This window comes from Ovis canadensis, chromosome 17 (genome assembly GCF_042477335.2).
Source record: "Ovis canadensis isolate MfBH-ARS-UI-01 breed Bighorn chromosome 17, ARS-UI_OviCan_v2, whole genome shotgun sequence".
Taxonomy (NCBI): Eukaryota; Metazoa; Chordata; class Mammalia; order Artiodactyla; family Bovidae; genus Ovis; species Ovis canadensis.
The window spans coordinates 67,382,183-67,397,779 of NC_091261.1; the positions used below are offsets into that span (position 1 = coordinate 67,382,183).

Here is a 15,597-nt window from a genome sequence, read left to right on the forward strand (position 1 = left end):
GCAGAAGGAAAGGAGCCGGGACAGAGGCGTTGAAGATAGAGGAAAGGGACACAGTTAAGGAATTAGGATCTCAGTAAGAGCATTAGTGCAGGGATTAGCCTTGAACAAAAGAAAGGACTCTTCTTCTAAAAATAGATTAAAAAGAGGGAAAGAATGAAGGATGAATTTTAGTTTAACTTTGTAATATAGAAGAAAATAAAATTATTTTATCAATAATTATAAAAATAAAATTCGGAAAGCTGAACTAGAATATAAAAATCTCTTGATTGCATATATACAAATGGGCTCCTTTAATTGGGAGCCCTAATTGGGAAAATAAATCTATTTAAAATATAATGTATTATCTATCATTTTAAATTACTCAAATTACCTTTGTCAGTGATTCCTTATATTGCCATGGCTAAGTAGCAATTCATTAAAGTTATGTAGGTACAGAGTATGGTTCTTTGAAAATAGGGTTTATTTGGAGCTAAGTTGCTTTAATTATATTACTTAATCTTGTATCAAAAGATACTCACTGTGATGGATAAATTATATGTTCCGATTATTTTAGCAATTCTCAAATAGTAGTCTTTGGACTAGTAGTGATGAATACCAGTATTATTTAACAGATATATTTAATAAGATTACAGAGGTAAGCTTGATAGAATTGCTTGAGGGAGGCAGAATTTAATTACCTGTCCAGGACAGTAGAATTAATATCCCTGCTCAGATATGAAGTTTCTCAATAATGACTTGCAAAAAGTGCATATTGCTTGTCAAATCTCTGAAAACACTTTTTATCCTCTTTGAACTTCAAGTGCCCACTGCCGTGTTTGTAGCTTTCCTAGAGATCCCCTGTTCAGTAGCCTGCAGTCTTTCCCTAGCACCTTGAGTTCCTGAAAGTCTCTTAGAAAACTGACCCGGCTAGTTCTGCTTACCAAGTAGCAATACAGTGTGATAGTTGCATATGACGGGGGAAAGCCCTGGGGTAGCAGCATTTGGAGCCTTATGACCCATGTCCAGAATAGCCCTTGAGGAAAGCATCAAAGTGAATTGGAGATGTCTGAAAATGGTGGTGGAGTAGTGGAGCCACTACATTAAAAGTTTCTTCTTGCAGATTTGGCAGAAAAGCAACTTGGCACTGCAGAACTGAATGTACTTAATAGCTTAGTCAACGGATTGGTGCTTTATCTCCAGTCATTTTTTTTTTTAACCCAAGTGCCCCATTTTTATAGGACAGTGAACATGGAACCAGCCTGAGCAGGGAATTGGACAGCCTGGGCAGCAACCATTCCATCCCCAGCATGTCTGTGAGTACAGGCAGCCAGGGCAGCAGCGTGAACAGCATGCAAGAGGTCATGGACGATAGCAGCTCTGAACTTGTCATGATGCATGATGATGAAAGCCCAGTAAATTCCACTTCCTCTGTTGTGTACAAGAAAGTAAGTTTCATGATCCCCTTCACAGTGCTAGGCTTTGCCTATCATTATGAAGCCAACTCAGGTCACTTAGCATTCAGATATTTTAGTTCCCTCTTTACAACTGAAATTATGGAACTCAGCTGAGCACATGATAGTTCTTTTCGGTAAAAAAGATAATGAAGGACTAGGCAAGCTGTATTTGTGCCTGTTTCTTCATATTCCTCTCCTGTTACTCTGATGTCCACCACCATCAAATAAACAAAAACAAATAAATCCATAAATCTCCACGTCAAAGAAACCAGTTAAGTTCCTTTCTAAACCGATAACCTTAATACTGTTGACCTTAAAAGCTTTCTGAGTAAAACCTGTTGGTTGTGACCTTTTAGAAGTATTTCAGATACATGTTTCTTACTGAGTAGTCTCAAAATACTTTTCGTTTTAGAAAAAGTTTCCACTCTTTTTTGTTATTTCTTGAATTTATCACTTCTAATTCTTCTAAGACCAGCTCTATGTCAGCTTAAATAGTCTGACTTTTGAGTTAATGATTCTGTTTTTTGTTTTGACTTTACTTTTCCAATGGAGGATCATTCATTTCATACAAAGCCTATCATGATTTATAATTTGACGTGCTTTATTTTAAAAATGAAAAATGATTTTTAAGCTTCTTTCAAAGCAATAAGATGAGTATTTCACAGAATTATCAATGATTTTTTTGGAGGAATTTCCAAAAATGTTTTAATACCTTAGGTAAGCAGTTCATCCCTAATGGCTCCCACGGTAAAGCGTCTGCCTGCAATGCGGGAGACCTGGGTTCAATTCCTGGGTCGGGAAGATCCCCTGGAGAAGGAAATGGCAATCCACTGCAGCACTCTTGCCTGGAAAATCCCATGGACAGAGGAGCCTGATAGGCTGCAGTCCATGGGGTCGCAAAGAGCGAAACACGACTGAGTGACTTCACTTCACTTTCATAATATGGAACTGTAGAAAAGAATCCTTTATAACTTTTTCCATATTAGGTATATGTGAGTTGTGTATGTACTGCTGCTGCTGCTGCTGCTGCTAAGTCGCTTCAGTTGTGTCCGACTCTGTGGTACTGCATAGACAGCAGCCCACCAGGCTCCGCCGTCCCTGGGATTCTCCAGGCAAGAACACTGGAGTGGGTTGCCATTGCCTTCTCTGCTGTATGTACTCATTTTAATAAATATGAGTGATTACATTCTAACTCCAGTAGGAGAGCAGGTTTAAGAATTTTTTCACTTAGATGTCTGCTGGTGGTATATTTTTATTGGGAGAAAAAGAAAATTAAACAGGTAAGGATGAAGAGCATGTGAAAATATATTGGTGCCTAGTCATGAATAGTGGAGGGATCACGTTTATTTTCTGAACTGATTAACTTACTCATTTATTCAACAAACATTGGTGGGGACCCCTGTTATCTGCAACTAACTGTAGTAGTACCTTTGGATACAGACAAAACCGACAAGATGCCTTCATAGCGCTTATTATCTGTGAGGGAGATTAAGCAGATAATCACACAAGTAAATTTATTGTGTAATTATAAAACTTGTTCTGGGTAAAAGGAGGACTTATTCTATTGGGGAGTAGAGGAAAATCTCCCCAGTGAAGTGACATGTAAGCTCAAACTTCAGAAACAGATAGAGGTTAGCTAATTTGGGGTGAAAGATGAGGGTGAGTCAGGAAGCAATATGTGCAAAGGCCCTGAGACAAGGAGTTTTGTACGTTCAAGGAAAAGGGGAAAAAATCTGAGAAATTAGAGCTTGGAGGGCTATGTGGAGAGTGAATTGGGACCAGAGTGACAGCAAGGACCCAGATTATTAGAAAGCCATAAAAGCATTTTGAAGAAACGAGTGATACCATGCAGATGAAGAAATCTGCTAAGAGTTCAGCATTGTCAGTCAGCCGTGTTTAAACATGGGCAAATGGTCATGTATTTGAAGGGTGGAAAAGGTTTTGGTGGGTTCTCTTTTTAGAAGGAGTTATCATGGATGCTGAGAGATATTGACTTTTTCCTTTCTTTTAGCTCTAGGGCTTTGTGGGGATAGAGAGCAAAAAGAGGAATTCTATTGGATCTTTTTACTCTAGGACATCTCAATGAGCACCCCAAATTAGAAGAGAGATAATTAGATTACTGGAATAATCAACAAAATTAGATTACTGGCATAATCAACAAGAAAGAAGACCTTGGTCTCGAACCATTTGGAGGTTTTAATTTTAATTTTTGCAGGCTGATATAGAGCTTTCTTGTAATAATATGGGCCTTTCAGTGCCTTTTTCTCCTTGGTATAATCTTAAGAAGATAAGATTTTAATTTATAACCCGAAATAGAAGGTAGTTGTGTTTGATATACAGAAAATATTTGTCAGGAAAATTTTTCTAAAATGTTTTTCTATTTAATTATTAAATATAGTGGTAATGTGATGGAAAATATTGAAAAACATATGCAAATAAAACTATGAATTAGTTAACTTTAAAATATAAGCAAGGAAGTAAGATAGTAGAAACAATCAACTGAGTGAAAGGGAAACCCACGGAATGGGAGAAAATACCTGCAAATCATCTATCTTATAAAGGATTAATATCCAGAATATATGGAGAACTCCTAAAACGCAACAGCAACAATGAAAGAGAAAAAAAAAAACTGGAATCAAAAGTAAGGACTTGAATCACCATTTCTCCAAACAGGATATAAAAATGATCAATAAGCATATGAAAAGATGTCCAACATTATCAGTCATTAGGGAAATTCTAATCAAAACTACAGTAAGATACCACCCATGTGTGTAGCCATCACACACATTAGAGTGACCACTGTTTAAAAAAACAGAATGTAACAAGTGGTGCTGAGGATATGGAAAAATTAGAACCCTGTTCATTATTGGTAGGGATTGAAAAGGGTACAACCACTGTGGAAAATGGTGGTTCCTTGAAAAATTAAAACTAGAATTACCATATAACCTAGCAATTCCACTTCTCAGTATATATCCAAAAGCATTGAAAGCAGGGTTTCAAAGAGATTTTTGTACACCCATGTTCATTGCAGCCTTATTCACAAAAACAGCAGAGAGGTAGAAGCAATGTAAATGATGAATGAATAAACAAAATGTGTTATATATGTACAATGGAGTATTATTCAACCTTTAAAAGGAAGGAAATTCTGCCATATGCCATTAATACAATGTGGTTGAACCATGAAGACATTATGCTAAGTGGAACAAATGTACCTGTCACAAAAAGACAAATGCTGTATGATTCCACATATATGAGGCTCTTAACATAATCAAATTCATGGAAAGTACAATGATAGTTACTAGGGATTTGGGGAGAGAATTAATAGGGAATTTCTATCTAATGGGGCACAGAGCTTCAGTTTTACAAGAAGAAAAGAGTTATAGGGGTGATATGATGCTGATAGTTACACATTATAAGTGTATCAGCACTGAACCATATACTTGAAAATAATCAAGATGGTAACTTTATTTTACCACAATTTAAAAAAGGAAAACATAGAAGCAGGCTAGAAGAATAGAGCATGTTATATATGTGTGCTTAGTCATTCAGTCGTGTTCAACTCTTTGCAACCCCGTGAACTATAGCCCCCCAGACTCCTCTGTTCATGGAATTCTCTAGGCAAGAATACTGGAATGGGTTGCCATTCCCTTCTCCAAGGCATCTTCCCAACCCAGGGGTAGAACCCAGGTCTCCTGCATTGAAGGCAGATTTTTGCAATCTGAGCCATCAGGGAAGCCCATTGTATATAAAAACTTAATATTAAATAATGGTATCTCTTCATGAAACCCATTTAGCCTTATACTTGGGCTTCAAATCTTTAAACATAATAGAAATAAATTTTTCACAAGTTTCATATTTGTTTTTTTACTTGAATTCAAAGTTTTTCACTTGGGAACATAAAGTAGGATCTTAAACTCTCAACAGAAAGTTAGATAGTGGACTCTAGGAATGAGGAAACTAGTTTTAAATTCTGTCTGCCACTGTTAGTTTTATTTTGCTTTGGACAAGTCACAAACCTCTCCAAACCTCAGTTTTTCCATCTGTAAAATAAGGAGTTGTTCTGTATGATTTCCAACATTGTTTCCAGCTCTAAAATTTTGTGCTTCTATTCCTGTAAATTTTAAAAGAGTAAATGTCTAATGTGACTTTCAAGTTGTTTGGTAAAGAGATGCCTTGATATAGAAAAGCCTGTGCATCACTGAATTATCATTTTATAAACAATGTCCTACCCATTATCTCATTATCCTATTTCGTTGTCTTTTCTATACTTGTCACTATCTAAAATTATACTATGTACTAATTCATTATTTCATGATTTGGGTGTAAATTCCATCATAGCTAAAATTATGCTTTCCTTGTTCTGTGCTGTATCTCAACACCTTAGAACAGTGCCTGGCACAGCATAGGCACTCAGTAAATATCTAAGGAATGAGTGAATTAACAAACAAAAAATACATAGTGAATAAATTGTTTACCAGATACTAAACACCGTGCTATTTTGAACATAATGGTTTAAAAAGCTTGAATAATATTAAATATTATTGTTATGGTTTGAAAGACTTAAACAAATAGATTGTCTCTGATAACAGTACTCTTGACAATAAGAACTTGCTTAATAAATATTAAAATGTAAGAATAAGGATGGAGAATTATTTTTTTCCCCGCTCTTGACTGTTACAATTAAGATTGCAGACATATGCTAAATTAGTCAAATCATATATATGAACAGAATACCCATTTTATATAGGAAGTAAACTTACTTTTAAGGGCCATGTATAGCTGTTAAGAGGGTGATTTGCAACTAACTGTTCTGCATCCAGAATAAAGATGCCCTGATTTTAGGAAGACAGACCTATCATAGATCAAGCCCCAAAAATACAAAGTGGCACACTGAAAATTTTCCTTTAACACCAGAATTTCAACTTACTTCCCTCTCTACAATCTTTGCCTCTATACTGGTCTTTCCCTGGCCCTGAAGAAATCCTAATCCAATCTTCCTTTTGAACAAGAATGGTTTGATAAGTGTACACCCGTGGTGGATTCATGTTGATGTATGGCAAAACCAATACAATATTGTAAAGTAATTAGCCTCCAATTAAAATAAATAAATTTTTAAAAAAAGAAAAAGGAAGAAAGTCAGACAATCCAAAAAATAAATAAATAAAGGTATATTCTGACAAAATAAACTTTAGGCACTTACTTCTTTTCTCCGTTCTAGTGTTGCCACACTGCTTTTTCCAATAACATGAATATCACTACATCTCTAGACTGTTTGCTTCTCCAGGACACCTCTCTTCAAATACCACCTAGCCGGGTATCTTATCACATTGTGTGTGTATGCATGCTAAGTTGCTCAGTTTTGTATGATTTTGTGCAACCCTTTGTATTGCAGCCTGCCAGGCTCCTCTGTCCATGAGATTCTCTAGGCAAGAATACTGCAGTGGGTTGCTGTGCCCTCCTCCAGGGGATCTTTCTGACACAGGGATCAAACCTGTGTGTATTAGGCTACCTCCATTGGCAGGCAGGTGCTTTACCACTAGCGCCACCTGGGAAACTCCTATCACATAGTAAGCACCCAATAAATGTTTTGTGAACTAACATGAAGATGAACTTTAATGGGACACAACTCTACACCTCAGTTCTTGATTATTTACAAGTGAGTCCAGGGCAAACTCTTAATCCAGATTGTTTTTTTTGCTGTAGCCTAGGCTGCCTCTGAGCCTCCACTCTACACCTTAACCATTGGGTACAGCAGTAGCAAGCAGATTTTAATTTTGTTCTAAGCAGCAAAAGTCTGTTGTTTTTAATTTGTCAATTGAAAGGTATATTTTTATTTTGTTAAAGTCTACAATCAATAATTTTTGCTTGCTACTGCCTTCTATTAATATAGATCATGAGACTTATGTATTAAAATTCTTTGTTCACTAATCAATTTGTTGTTTCCAGTATGCCTAATGAACTTTAGTCATCATGGCCCCTGTTTAGAGATCAGTTTTTTTTTAAATTGTTCTCTTCTAACTCCTAAAGCTTTCCTTGACCCTTCCTATTAATCAGTATTAGTGAGGGTTTTCTTTTCCCCTTCTTTAAAAAAAGAACAGCTTTCCCCATTTTCATGAGAGGAAAAAAAGAAATGTCCTTGAGGGGATAGGATGTTCTAGTTTAATTTTCACTTGCTTCAGTGGCCTTTCCTATTATTTTTGCTGAAGAGTTCAGGGCAGTTTCTTTGACTCTTCAACTTGTATTTGGCCAAGTAAAAGTAAATTAATATATGAAGATAATGTTTCTTGAACAGAGCATTCGTACAAACCACCCCTCCATGGTACCTTCTTTCAGTGTTCTGCCAGTCATTTTTTCTCCTTAACAGCTATCTTTCCAGGTGAAGACACCCTTTTCCATCTTCTCCCCTTCCTCTAGTAAAGTTTTTGATAGTTGCACCTGCTTAGGCAATCATTTAATCATTTTGAAGTGAACAAAACAAAAGAGATGGTGAGTTTGCTGATCCCTTCTCCACAGCATGAAAGGTATGGGAATCTATAAAAAGACTTCTTATCACCAGAGAAAAGAACCATTCTTAGATCCCCTCCAATCCTCCCATGTAAAGATGTGCTTGTGTGTGTGTCACTGTTTTGCAACTGCCTTAAAGTACAAAGTGACAGGTTTTTATGAAATATGAATTAGGATTCTGTTAAATAATAAAAAAAAAAGTCACTTTCTCAGAATCTTCTCAGACCTATATTCTTGAGCTTATTTATTCAGCAAACATTTTTTGAATGCCCGCAAAGTATCAAGCGCCATGATAGGTGCTGCAAAGACTGAGGTTTTTTGAACCACATTTGCTCTGCCTTCAGAAAGCTCACAGTCTCATGCACAGCTGAGTTTAAGTATGATGAGGACTGTGATAAAGGTATACTGAAAGCATAACAGAGTCCAGTGGAGTGGTTTCCAAGGTTAATTTCAAGTTAATCTAGAAACTCTGAGTGAGTGACCACATCATATCACTTCAGAAGCATAAATAGTCAGACATTTAGGGGAAAACTTCTACATAAAAGTAAAGCCCTTTGTCCAGGGAATAATAGTAAAGTTTTTAATCTGAAGAAATTTTATTTCCTTTTATAATGAAAGGACACTATAAATTTACTTAAAACTGGTCCCAAAACCGTATATTTCAGAGAGCTATTTTGCTCGCTTCTGGATAATAAGATTTTAAGGATAAATTATAAGCAAGTCATATATATTGTCTTGGTAGAGTAAAACATGATATTTGTTCTTAAACTTCTAAAAATCATTCTTCAGTATCAGAGAAGATGTTGGCCCTCTCATCTTCATTTGTAAATCATATGCAGTGGTGCTTAACTGCATAAAATAGCAAATTGACCCTCTCCAGTATTGATCTTAAAATGTGTTCATGTCGGAAACTCTAAGAGGCAGGTACAGTCATTCTCAAAGGGGCTGTTGCTTGAAGGGGTGATATAACCAACAGAATACATACCCAATAAAGCTGATAGTTTAATCAGTTCTTACTTGCTTTTCAAGTCACATTGCCCTAATTTTAAAATTGCATTATTATTTAAGTTGTCTGTAGAATTTTGAACTTTAAGCAGTGGTGTTGAATATTTTAAAATTTATCCCTGTGTTCTTGAAGTAGATATCCACTGTTAGACGAAAATACTGCCTCATCTTGTGGTCTCTCATATATTTGGAGACTTTTAATGTTTGTGATCTCTGTCAAGAAGCTACTACAGGAACTAAGAATTCTTTTATAAAATTTTTTAAAAAATGGGGAAGAACACAAAGGATTATACTTTTAATATTATTTACTATACTTAAAGTAGATTAAAATTTTGGACCTATTCTCTCAGACTAAGTTCTAAAATAGCATTATTTTAAAAATATGCCATAGTTGGTTATTTAATTTGCTACATGTAAACTAAAATCACTATGATTTCAAATTTTAATTTTTCCAGTGTATTTCAGTATCCTTGAGTTTAAAAACTTAGCTAATATGATGTGACTTTTAATTTGATCAGTAGAGTCCTAACCTACAAGTGTTAATTTTTATCTGAGAGAAAATTATTAGAAAATTATAGAAAACTAATATTAGAGTTATACTTATTTGCACATGAATGTGTTCTGTTTTATTCTGTTATATGAATAGCGTGGATTCTAGTGTCACTGGTTAACTTTATAAACCAAGTTATTAAAATTTGAAATTTAGCTGCTGCCACAGCATTGAAGAGCTCCCTCTCAGTAAGTATACTTAGCTGACTGATACCAAAACTCTGACCTGTAAAACCACAGGCCTCTGCTGAGCCTCTCTCTTCTGATTGTTGGCATTTAGAACCTTATTGCTTTTCTGGGATTATAATATTAAGTAAGGTTGATTTTGAAGTTAATGTTCAGAATAAATATTTATTAATAAATAATCTGAATGGCAGTAGATCTCAGGGCCTTCATCTTTACAGCCGTAAATCTAGGTGCACATATCCTGCACCTAATCTCTCTTTGCCCAGTGAAATAAGAGTTTAGATTTCCAAGGAAATAATAAGAAAATTTTAAGTTGACCTATCAAGTATTTTTTTTTTTTACAAATTTCAAAAATATGGGTTGAGATGCATTCTTAATCTATGGCACTATCTAATAGAATTTTTTGCAATGATAGAAATTATTTATGTCTGCAGTGTTCAGTATGGTAGCCATAGTTAGTGGCTAGCTTGAAACATAGCTGGTGTGACTTAGAAACTGAATTTTACATTTTATTTAATTAAAATATCCATGTGGGAAACTGAATTTTATGTTTTATTTTATTAAAATATTCATGTGACTAAAGCCTATCTTATTGGATAGCACAGAGGTAGAGCACCCCACAAATTTGATATATATGCCTTAGTGGCATTAAAGGTACTTTCATTATTTGAAAGCAAAATAGGCCACAATATAGTAATTCTGAAAAAAAATCTAAATATAGATGTACGGTAGATACCCTCGCAACATTCTGAAGCATTCTAACTTTATAAAAGGGAAAAGAAAATTAGCTCAATGATAAATGTAATCATGGCTCTTCTCTTTTACTTAGAAACCTGGGTGTAAAATTTAATTTTCCTCAAGGAGTTTATATGTTTTGACTTGTCAACATTTTACACTGTAGAACAAAATTTTGTTTTTTAAACCTCTTTATAATTTTATTTCCTGAAGAAAGAAAGAGCAATTATAAAAGATTCCAAATAGCCAGAGACAGAATGCAAAACTGACTTCTCACAATGGTTTCTCCTAAAACCCCAGGGCAATAAGAGAATTAATTTTTCCTTCCCCGTCCTGAACATGTACTATTTGAAAATTCCCCATGGTTGTACATGTTTCTGAGTTATTACTTATTATAGTATTTTTTTTCTGAAAGGTTAGTGCTACTTACTGACTGACCACTTCATCTTTTATAGAGCAAAGCATCGCCCTTTGAAAGCATTTTCCCCTTTAAAAGTCATTTCAATGGCATTTAAGAAACATCCATTATTATCCTTCCAGGGAATGTTATTTTTCATTGGGCATTACAATAAGATTAATCATCTTTGCCCATCAAGAAGCACAGACTTGATTAAATCAGTCAAGGGCATTAAATTCCAGCTATACTCACTCTTGTGACCATACCGACACAGAGTTGAGGAAGAATCTGTGAAAGTATCATTTAGTTAAAATTGTATGCCTGTCTCTTTAAATCTAAAAAAAAAATCCTTTCAGAAGCTGTAGAGAGAAGGTGCTAGAACTGTGTACGATCATGACTGGAAAGCAGGATCCCTCAGTGACTGCCGAATCTTCCCAGCACAAGATAGAGAGGCAGTTCAGCACAAGCCTACACTGGTTCTAGGCAGAACGATGATCCTACCGAACAGATTTCAAATAAAATTAAATTGAGAAAGCAGATCTTTCAAGGGAATGAGGCGGAGGCTCGCTTTTATGTTAAAAGCCACCAGCATCTTCCTTGCTAGACATGGACATGACATTTTTAAAGGAATTATTTGGTTACAGCGTTTTAAGCAAACTGTTCTAAGGAGTCTGTACATTGCCTTGTTTTTTCTATTCTTTTTTTCTTTTGCATATATGTAATTCTGGAGGTAAAGAAAAAGCCTGCCAGGGATTCAGAAGGCATCCCACTAGCGATCAGCTGACATTCCTAACTGAAGGCTGCAATGTGTTGCTTATTCATTTTGTACCGTGGGAGCTGCGGGGACTAGCAGAGAGCTAAACTATGCATTTCAAACAGCAGTGCTTGTGCAGAAAGAGGGGTGAGAGAGAGGCAGCCGGCGAGGAAAGAGCACAGCTGGACTTTCTCCTTGTTTTTATCCATTTCTGCAGGATCATGTATTCATAAGGGATGAGGCGGGCCACGGCGATCCCAGGCCTGAGCCGCGGCCTACCCAGTCAGTTCAGAGCCAGGCCCTCCACTACCGGAACAGAGAGCGCTTTGCCACGATCAAATCAGCATCTTTGGTAAGCAAACACCCCTCTACCCACCTTCCCTTCCTTCCCCTCCTCCCCATCTGGCAGCCTCTCGCCCTCCCTGAGCTTCTCTCGGCTTCATGGATGGGAGGAAAGGAGTCAAGAATGTTTTCTCCCTCCTAATAATTTTATTCATTTTAGAAAAAATCTGTTGGCATAGCAACCTGATCTCAGATATTTTAGCATTGTCTATGGCATGGAAAAAAACCCTTTGTGTGTGTGTGTGTGTGTGTGTGTGTATTTATATATGCTGTGTGTGCAAAATAAAAGGCCTTTGAGATGAAGTCGCTAATGTATCTAATTTTGTAAATGCTGTTTGTCTTTTCATTGAAATAATAATGCTAAAAAATATTTTAAAGGTATTGGATGTGTGTGTATGCAGGGCACTATGCTCCTTTTTGTATAGATGCATGTGTGTCTGTAATGTGTACACACACATCAAAAGATAAAACACAATTAAAAAATATATATATATATGGTTGCTGGCTAACGTATATAATTGTAGAAAATAAGATACTTGCTTCCCAGGGATGGATTGCCGGTTCGTTCTGGTTCATTCATTTATTTATTTCAACAATGGTAGTGGCTGCACTTCCCCATTTAACCCCTGAAGAATTTCCTGGCACCCGGAGAGCAAGAAGGGCTTTGTAAGAGAGGGTGGGGATGGTTGTGGGCGCAAAGATACTGTAGGATCCTTCAGCATTTTTACTATTGCAAATGTGATTGCTGGATGCCCTTGTAGTAGCAAAAGGGGTGTGTGCTGGAAGAGTTAGTTTTCATGCCTCCTCCCCTCGGCCCCCCACGCGTGCGCGTGCGCACTTAGAGTCACACACACACACACACACACATACACACACACACACACACATTCACATCGTTTCATCCTTAGCAGTCTAAACTCTCTTTAATCTTTTGCTTCCAAATCTCACTTCTCAGCCAAAAAAATTATTGAAATATTAGTTGTTTTGCCTGAATTGATGTTAGAGGTCACATGGGCAGGAAGAGTTAGTGTACACTGCCCGGCTATTACATTTAGAACCTATGATGACATCATCCAAGGCCGACCCAGAAATGATAATTTTTTTCTTGTCCTATTTTTAAAATCTGATTTCCACTTTTAATTCTCAAGTGTTTTAAAAGGCTTCGTTTATCTTTGGGATTGATAATGGATTGTAATTTTGAAAAACCCAAAATATAAGGAAAATGGAAGTTAAAGCACCTACATATTGCTATGCCTGCTGCTGTCTAAAAGCAAGCAATTTAATTTAGGCTGCTTATAAATAAGCCTGCGTTTAAGTTCCTTTGTATCGAAGTTTCTTGCATTCTCTTCAGTGAACAATTTTTCATTTTAAATGCATGCCATACTGTGTAATGGAGATCTTAAAATGTCCACTCTGTATTTGCTAATGATTGTTTAAGCCAACTATAAAACATGCTTTGAGTCTAAATAAAGTATCATGAAATTATTAAAGAATAAATACCTTCATACCATGATACCTGATACCATAAGAAATATGGTGTGTTTGGAATATGACTACTTACCACTGACTCTTGTGAGACTTGTACCTTTATCCAGACTTGTGCATGTTGAAATGAACAGCCCTTGAGATTCAGGGCTCCATAAGCAGGTTTTCAATATTTGAAGCAGGCATTGTACCAAGTGGGTTTTCCCTCTCTGGGACAGGTTCTCTTCTGTCAACTTGCCACACCCTCATTCCCACATCATATATTCATGACCTCTCCTGCTGCCCAGGAAGATCACTACTGCCATGCCAGAATGATCTCACGCTTGCATTTGTGGACTCACCCAGGGCTACTCTATGTGTACATCAGCCATCGGTCTCCCTCTCTGTGGATGATGAAAGCTGCTTCCCTACTAGGCCATCTCAGGGCCACAGGCAGAGTCCTTAGGAACCCTTCTGAATCCTGCAGGCTTCCTAGTGCCCATTCAGAGAACAGCTGGGATCAGTCTATCTGATGGACTTTTGATTTGCTAGAAGGCCCCTGCACTTGCATTAACTTAAAAACAGAGTGGCTGATAGGCTGTTTCTGTAGTCAGAGAATAAGTTGGTTTATGGTTTATCTTCTTCAAATGTGATCATTTGGGAGTCAGAGTGGGATTGATGTAAGTTTATTAGAGTTCAGCAGTATTTGTATTGAATGGTTTTTAGGGAGAAAAAAATTAATGAAGGGAAAAGTAGTGTCGTGTTGTGTTGTTCCATGTCCTATTTGGACAATTTAACTGTTGGTATGGATATTTTAATATGTATTATCGATTACTACAGTTCCACTATCCATTATGTTATTTTAAAGGCTGATTCCGATAAGAATATATAAATCAAGATACTGGAACATCAGAAGGAAGTATCTAATTTTTTTAAACTTATCTCACCCCTTATTATTTTTTGTGGATCCCTACTCAAATGAGAAAGTCTAAAATTCCTTAAAATGACATAAAAGTAAGAACAAGATCATGGGAAAATGAAAGACTGGGGTTTAAATAATCAAGTCACTGTTGAAACTTAACTTCTCATGGTTAGTAGAAATACTATACTGATTTATTTATTTTGGTCTTACTCTTTCTTTATAACATTCTAGCAGAAGTGTTAGCAAGCCACAGAGTGATCTAAAAGTGAACAGCAAAAAGAAAAAGAATTTAGAAATTATTTTTTCAGTTACTAGATAAATGAGTGATGTCTGTTTTAAACAGGCTTGCAAACTGATAAAAAAAAAGATCGCAATTCCTCAAATTTCTCTTATCAGCCTACCTCTTCTACATAAACTTATAAGAGGCCTAGCTCTGCTGTTTTTCCCCTTAGCATTTCTTTCTACATTGTGCTTTTGAATGGGGCTGTTGACAAATATATTAAGCCAGGGATCTGGCTTTTACTACTAGATATTTTTATTATTTTAGCACCTTAAAACTGAGATTTTTTTTTTTTTTACATTATCATGGACTGTTGCACAATTACATTTGCAACAAAGGACCTTGATGCCAGAGTAAACTCTAAGGATACTTTACACGTATATATATGTATATAATTTATATATATATATATATGTAACTTAAGAGCAGAAGTTATTGACCTTATTTTGAAAAATTAGAAGGAAGGGCATTTTGTAGAATCTCTTTTATTTTATCCTTTCTTTTTCTTTTTCTGTAAGAAAGTTCATACTGGGCTAATTTGTTGTCCGAAGAAAAGAGTTATTTTTATAGTTCTTCAGAATTACTCATCTGACTTCTTGGACTCTTGAGATGTGCTTTCCTTGAGTTTTTATTATAGGTGAATGGAGGCCCTAATATTTTAATTATATTAGTGACCCATAAGTGTGTTTTCAGCTGTTGTTACATCTGATGTCATTTCTGAAAATTTCATAGTGTCCTGGGTCCCTGGCAGTTCCCAAGTAGATGTAACTATAGAGAGCACCAAGGTCATTCTATAAGATAGTTCAGCCTCTGTCTGGCCTTGTAAAGGAATTCCAACTAGAATGCAGTGGTCTTGCTACATGTGTGGATTTATGTTAGAATGCACATTAGGGAGAGGAGTATGAAACTCTTAATTTCTAATCTCCAGGAAAGCATGTGAGAGAAAAATGATTATTGTTCTATCCATTCAAATACAGATTCTTTTACTTTGGTTTTACCAGATTCAATAGAAAAGCTCATATAAAA

General features: G+C 36.0%; 1 protein-coding gene across 12 annotated transcripts in view; it reads left to right on the forward strand.

Annotated features, from left to right (window-relative positions):
• Window positions 1-15,597, forward strand: part of TAOK3 (TAO kinase 3) — a 186,371-nt gene that overhangs the window by 140,006 nt on the left and 30,768 nt on the right. For 11 of the 12 annotated variants that reach the window (XM_069557946.1, XM_069557948.1, XM_069557949.1 and 8 more), the window contains 2 exons: window positions 1,218-1,424; window positions 11,781-11,915. In XM_069557946.1, the coding sequence (XP_069414047.1) occupies window positions 1,218-1,424; window positions 11,781-11,915 (342 nt within the window). Of the gene's footprint in view, window positions 1-1,217; window positions 1,425-11,163; window positions 11,540-11,780; window positions 11,916-15,597 lie in introns of those variants that run through there. The other variant, XM_069557958.1, reaches the window with a different exon arrangement.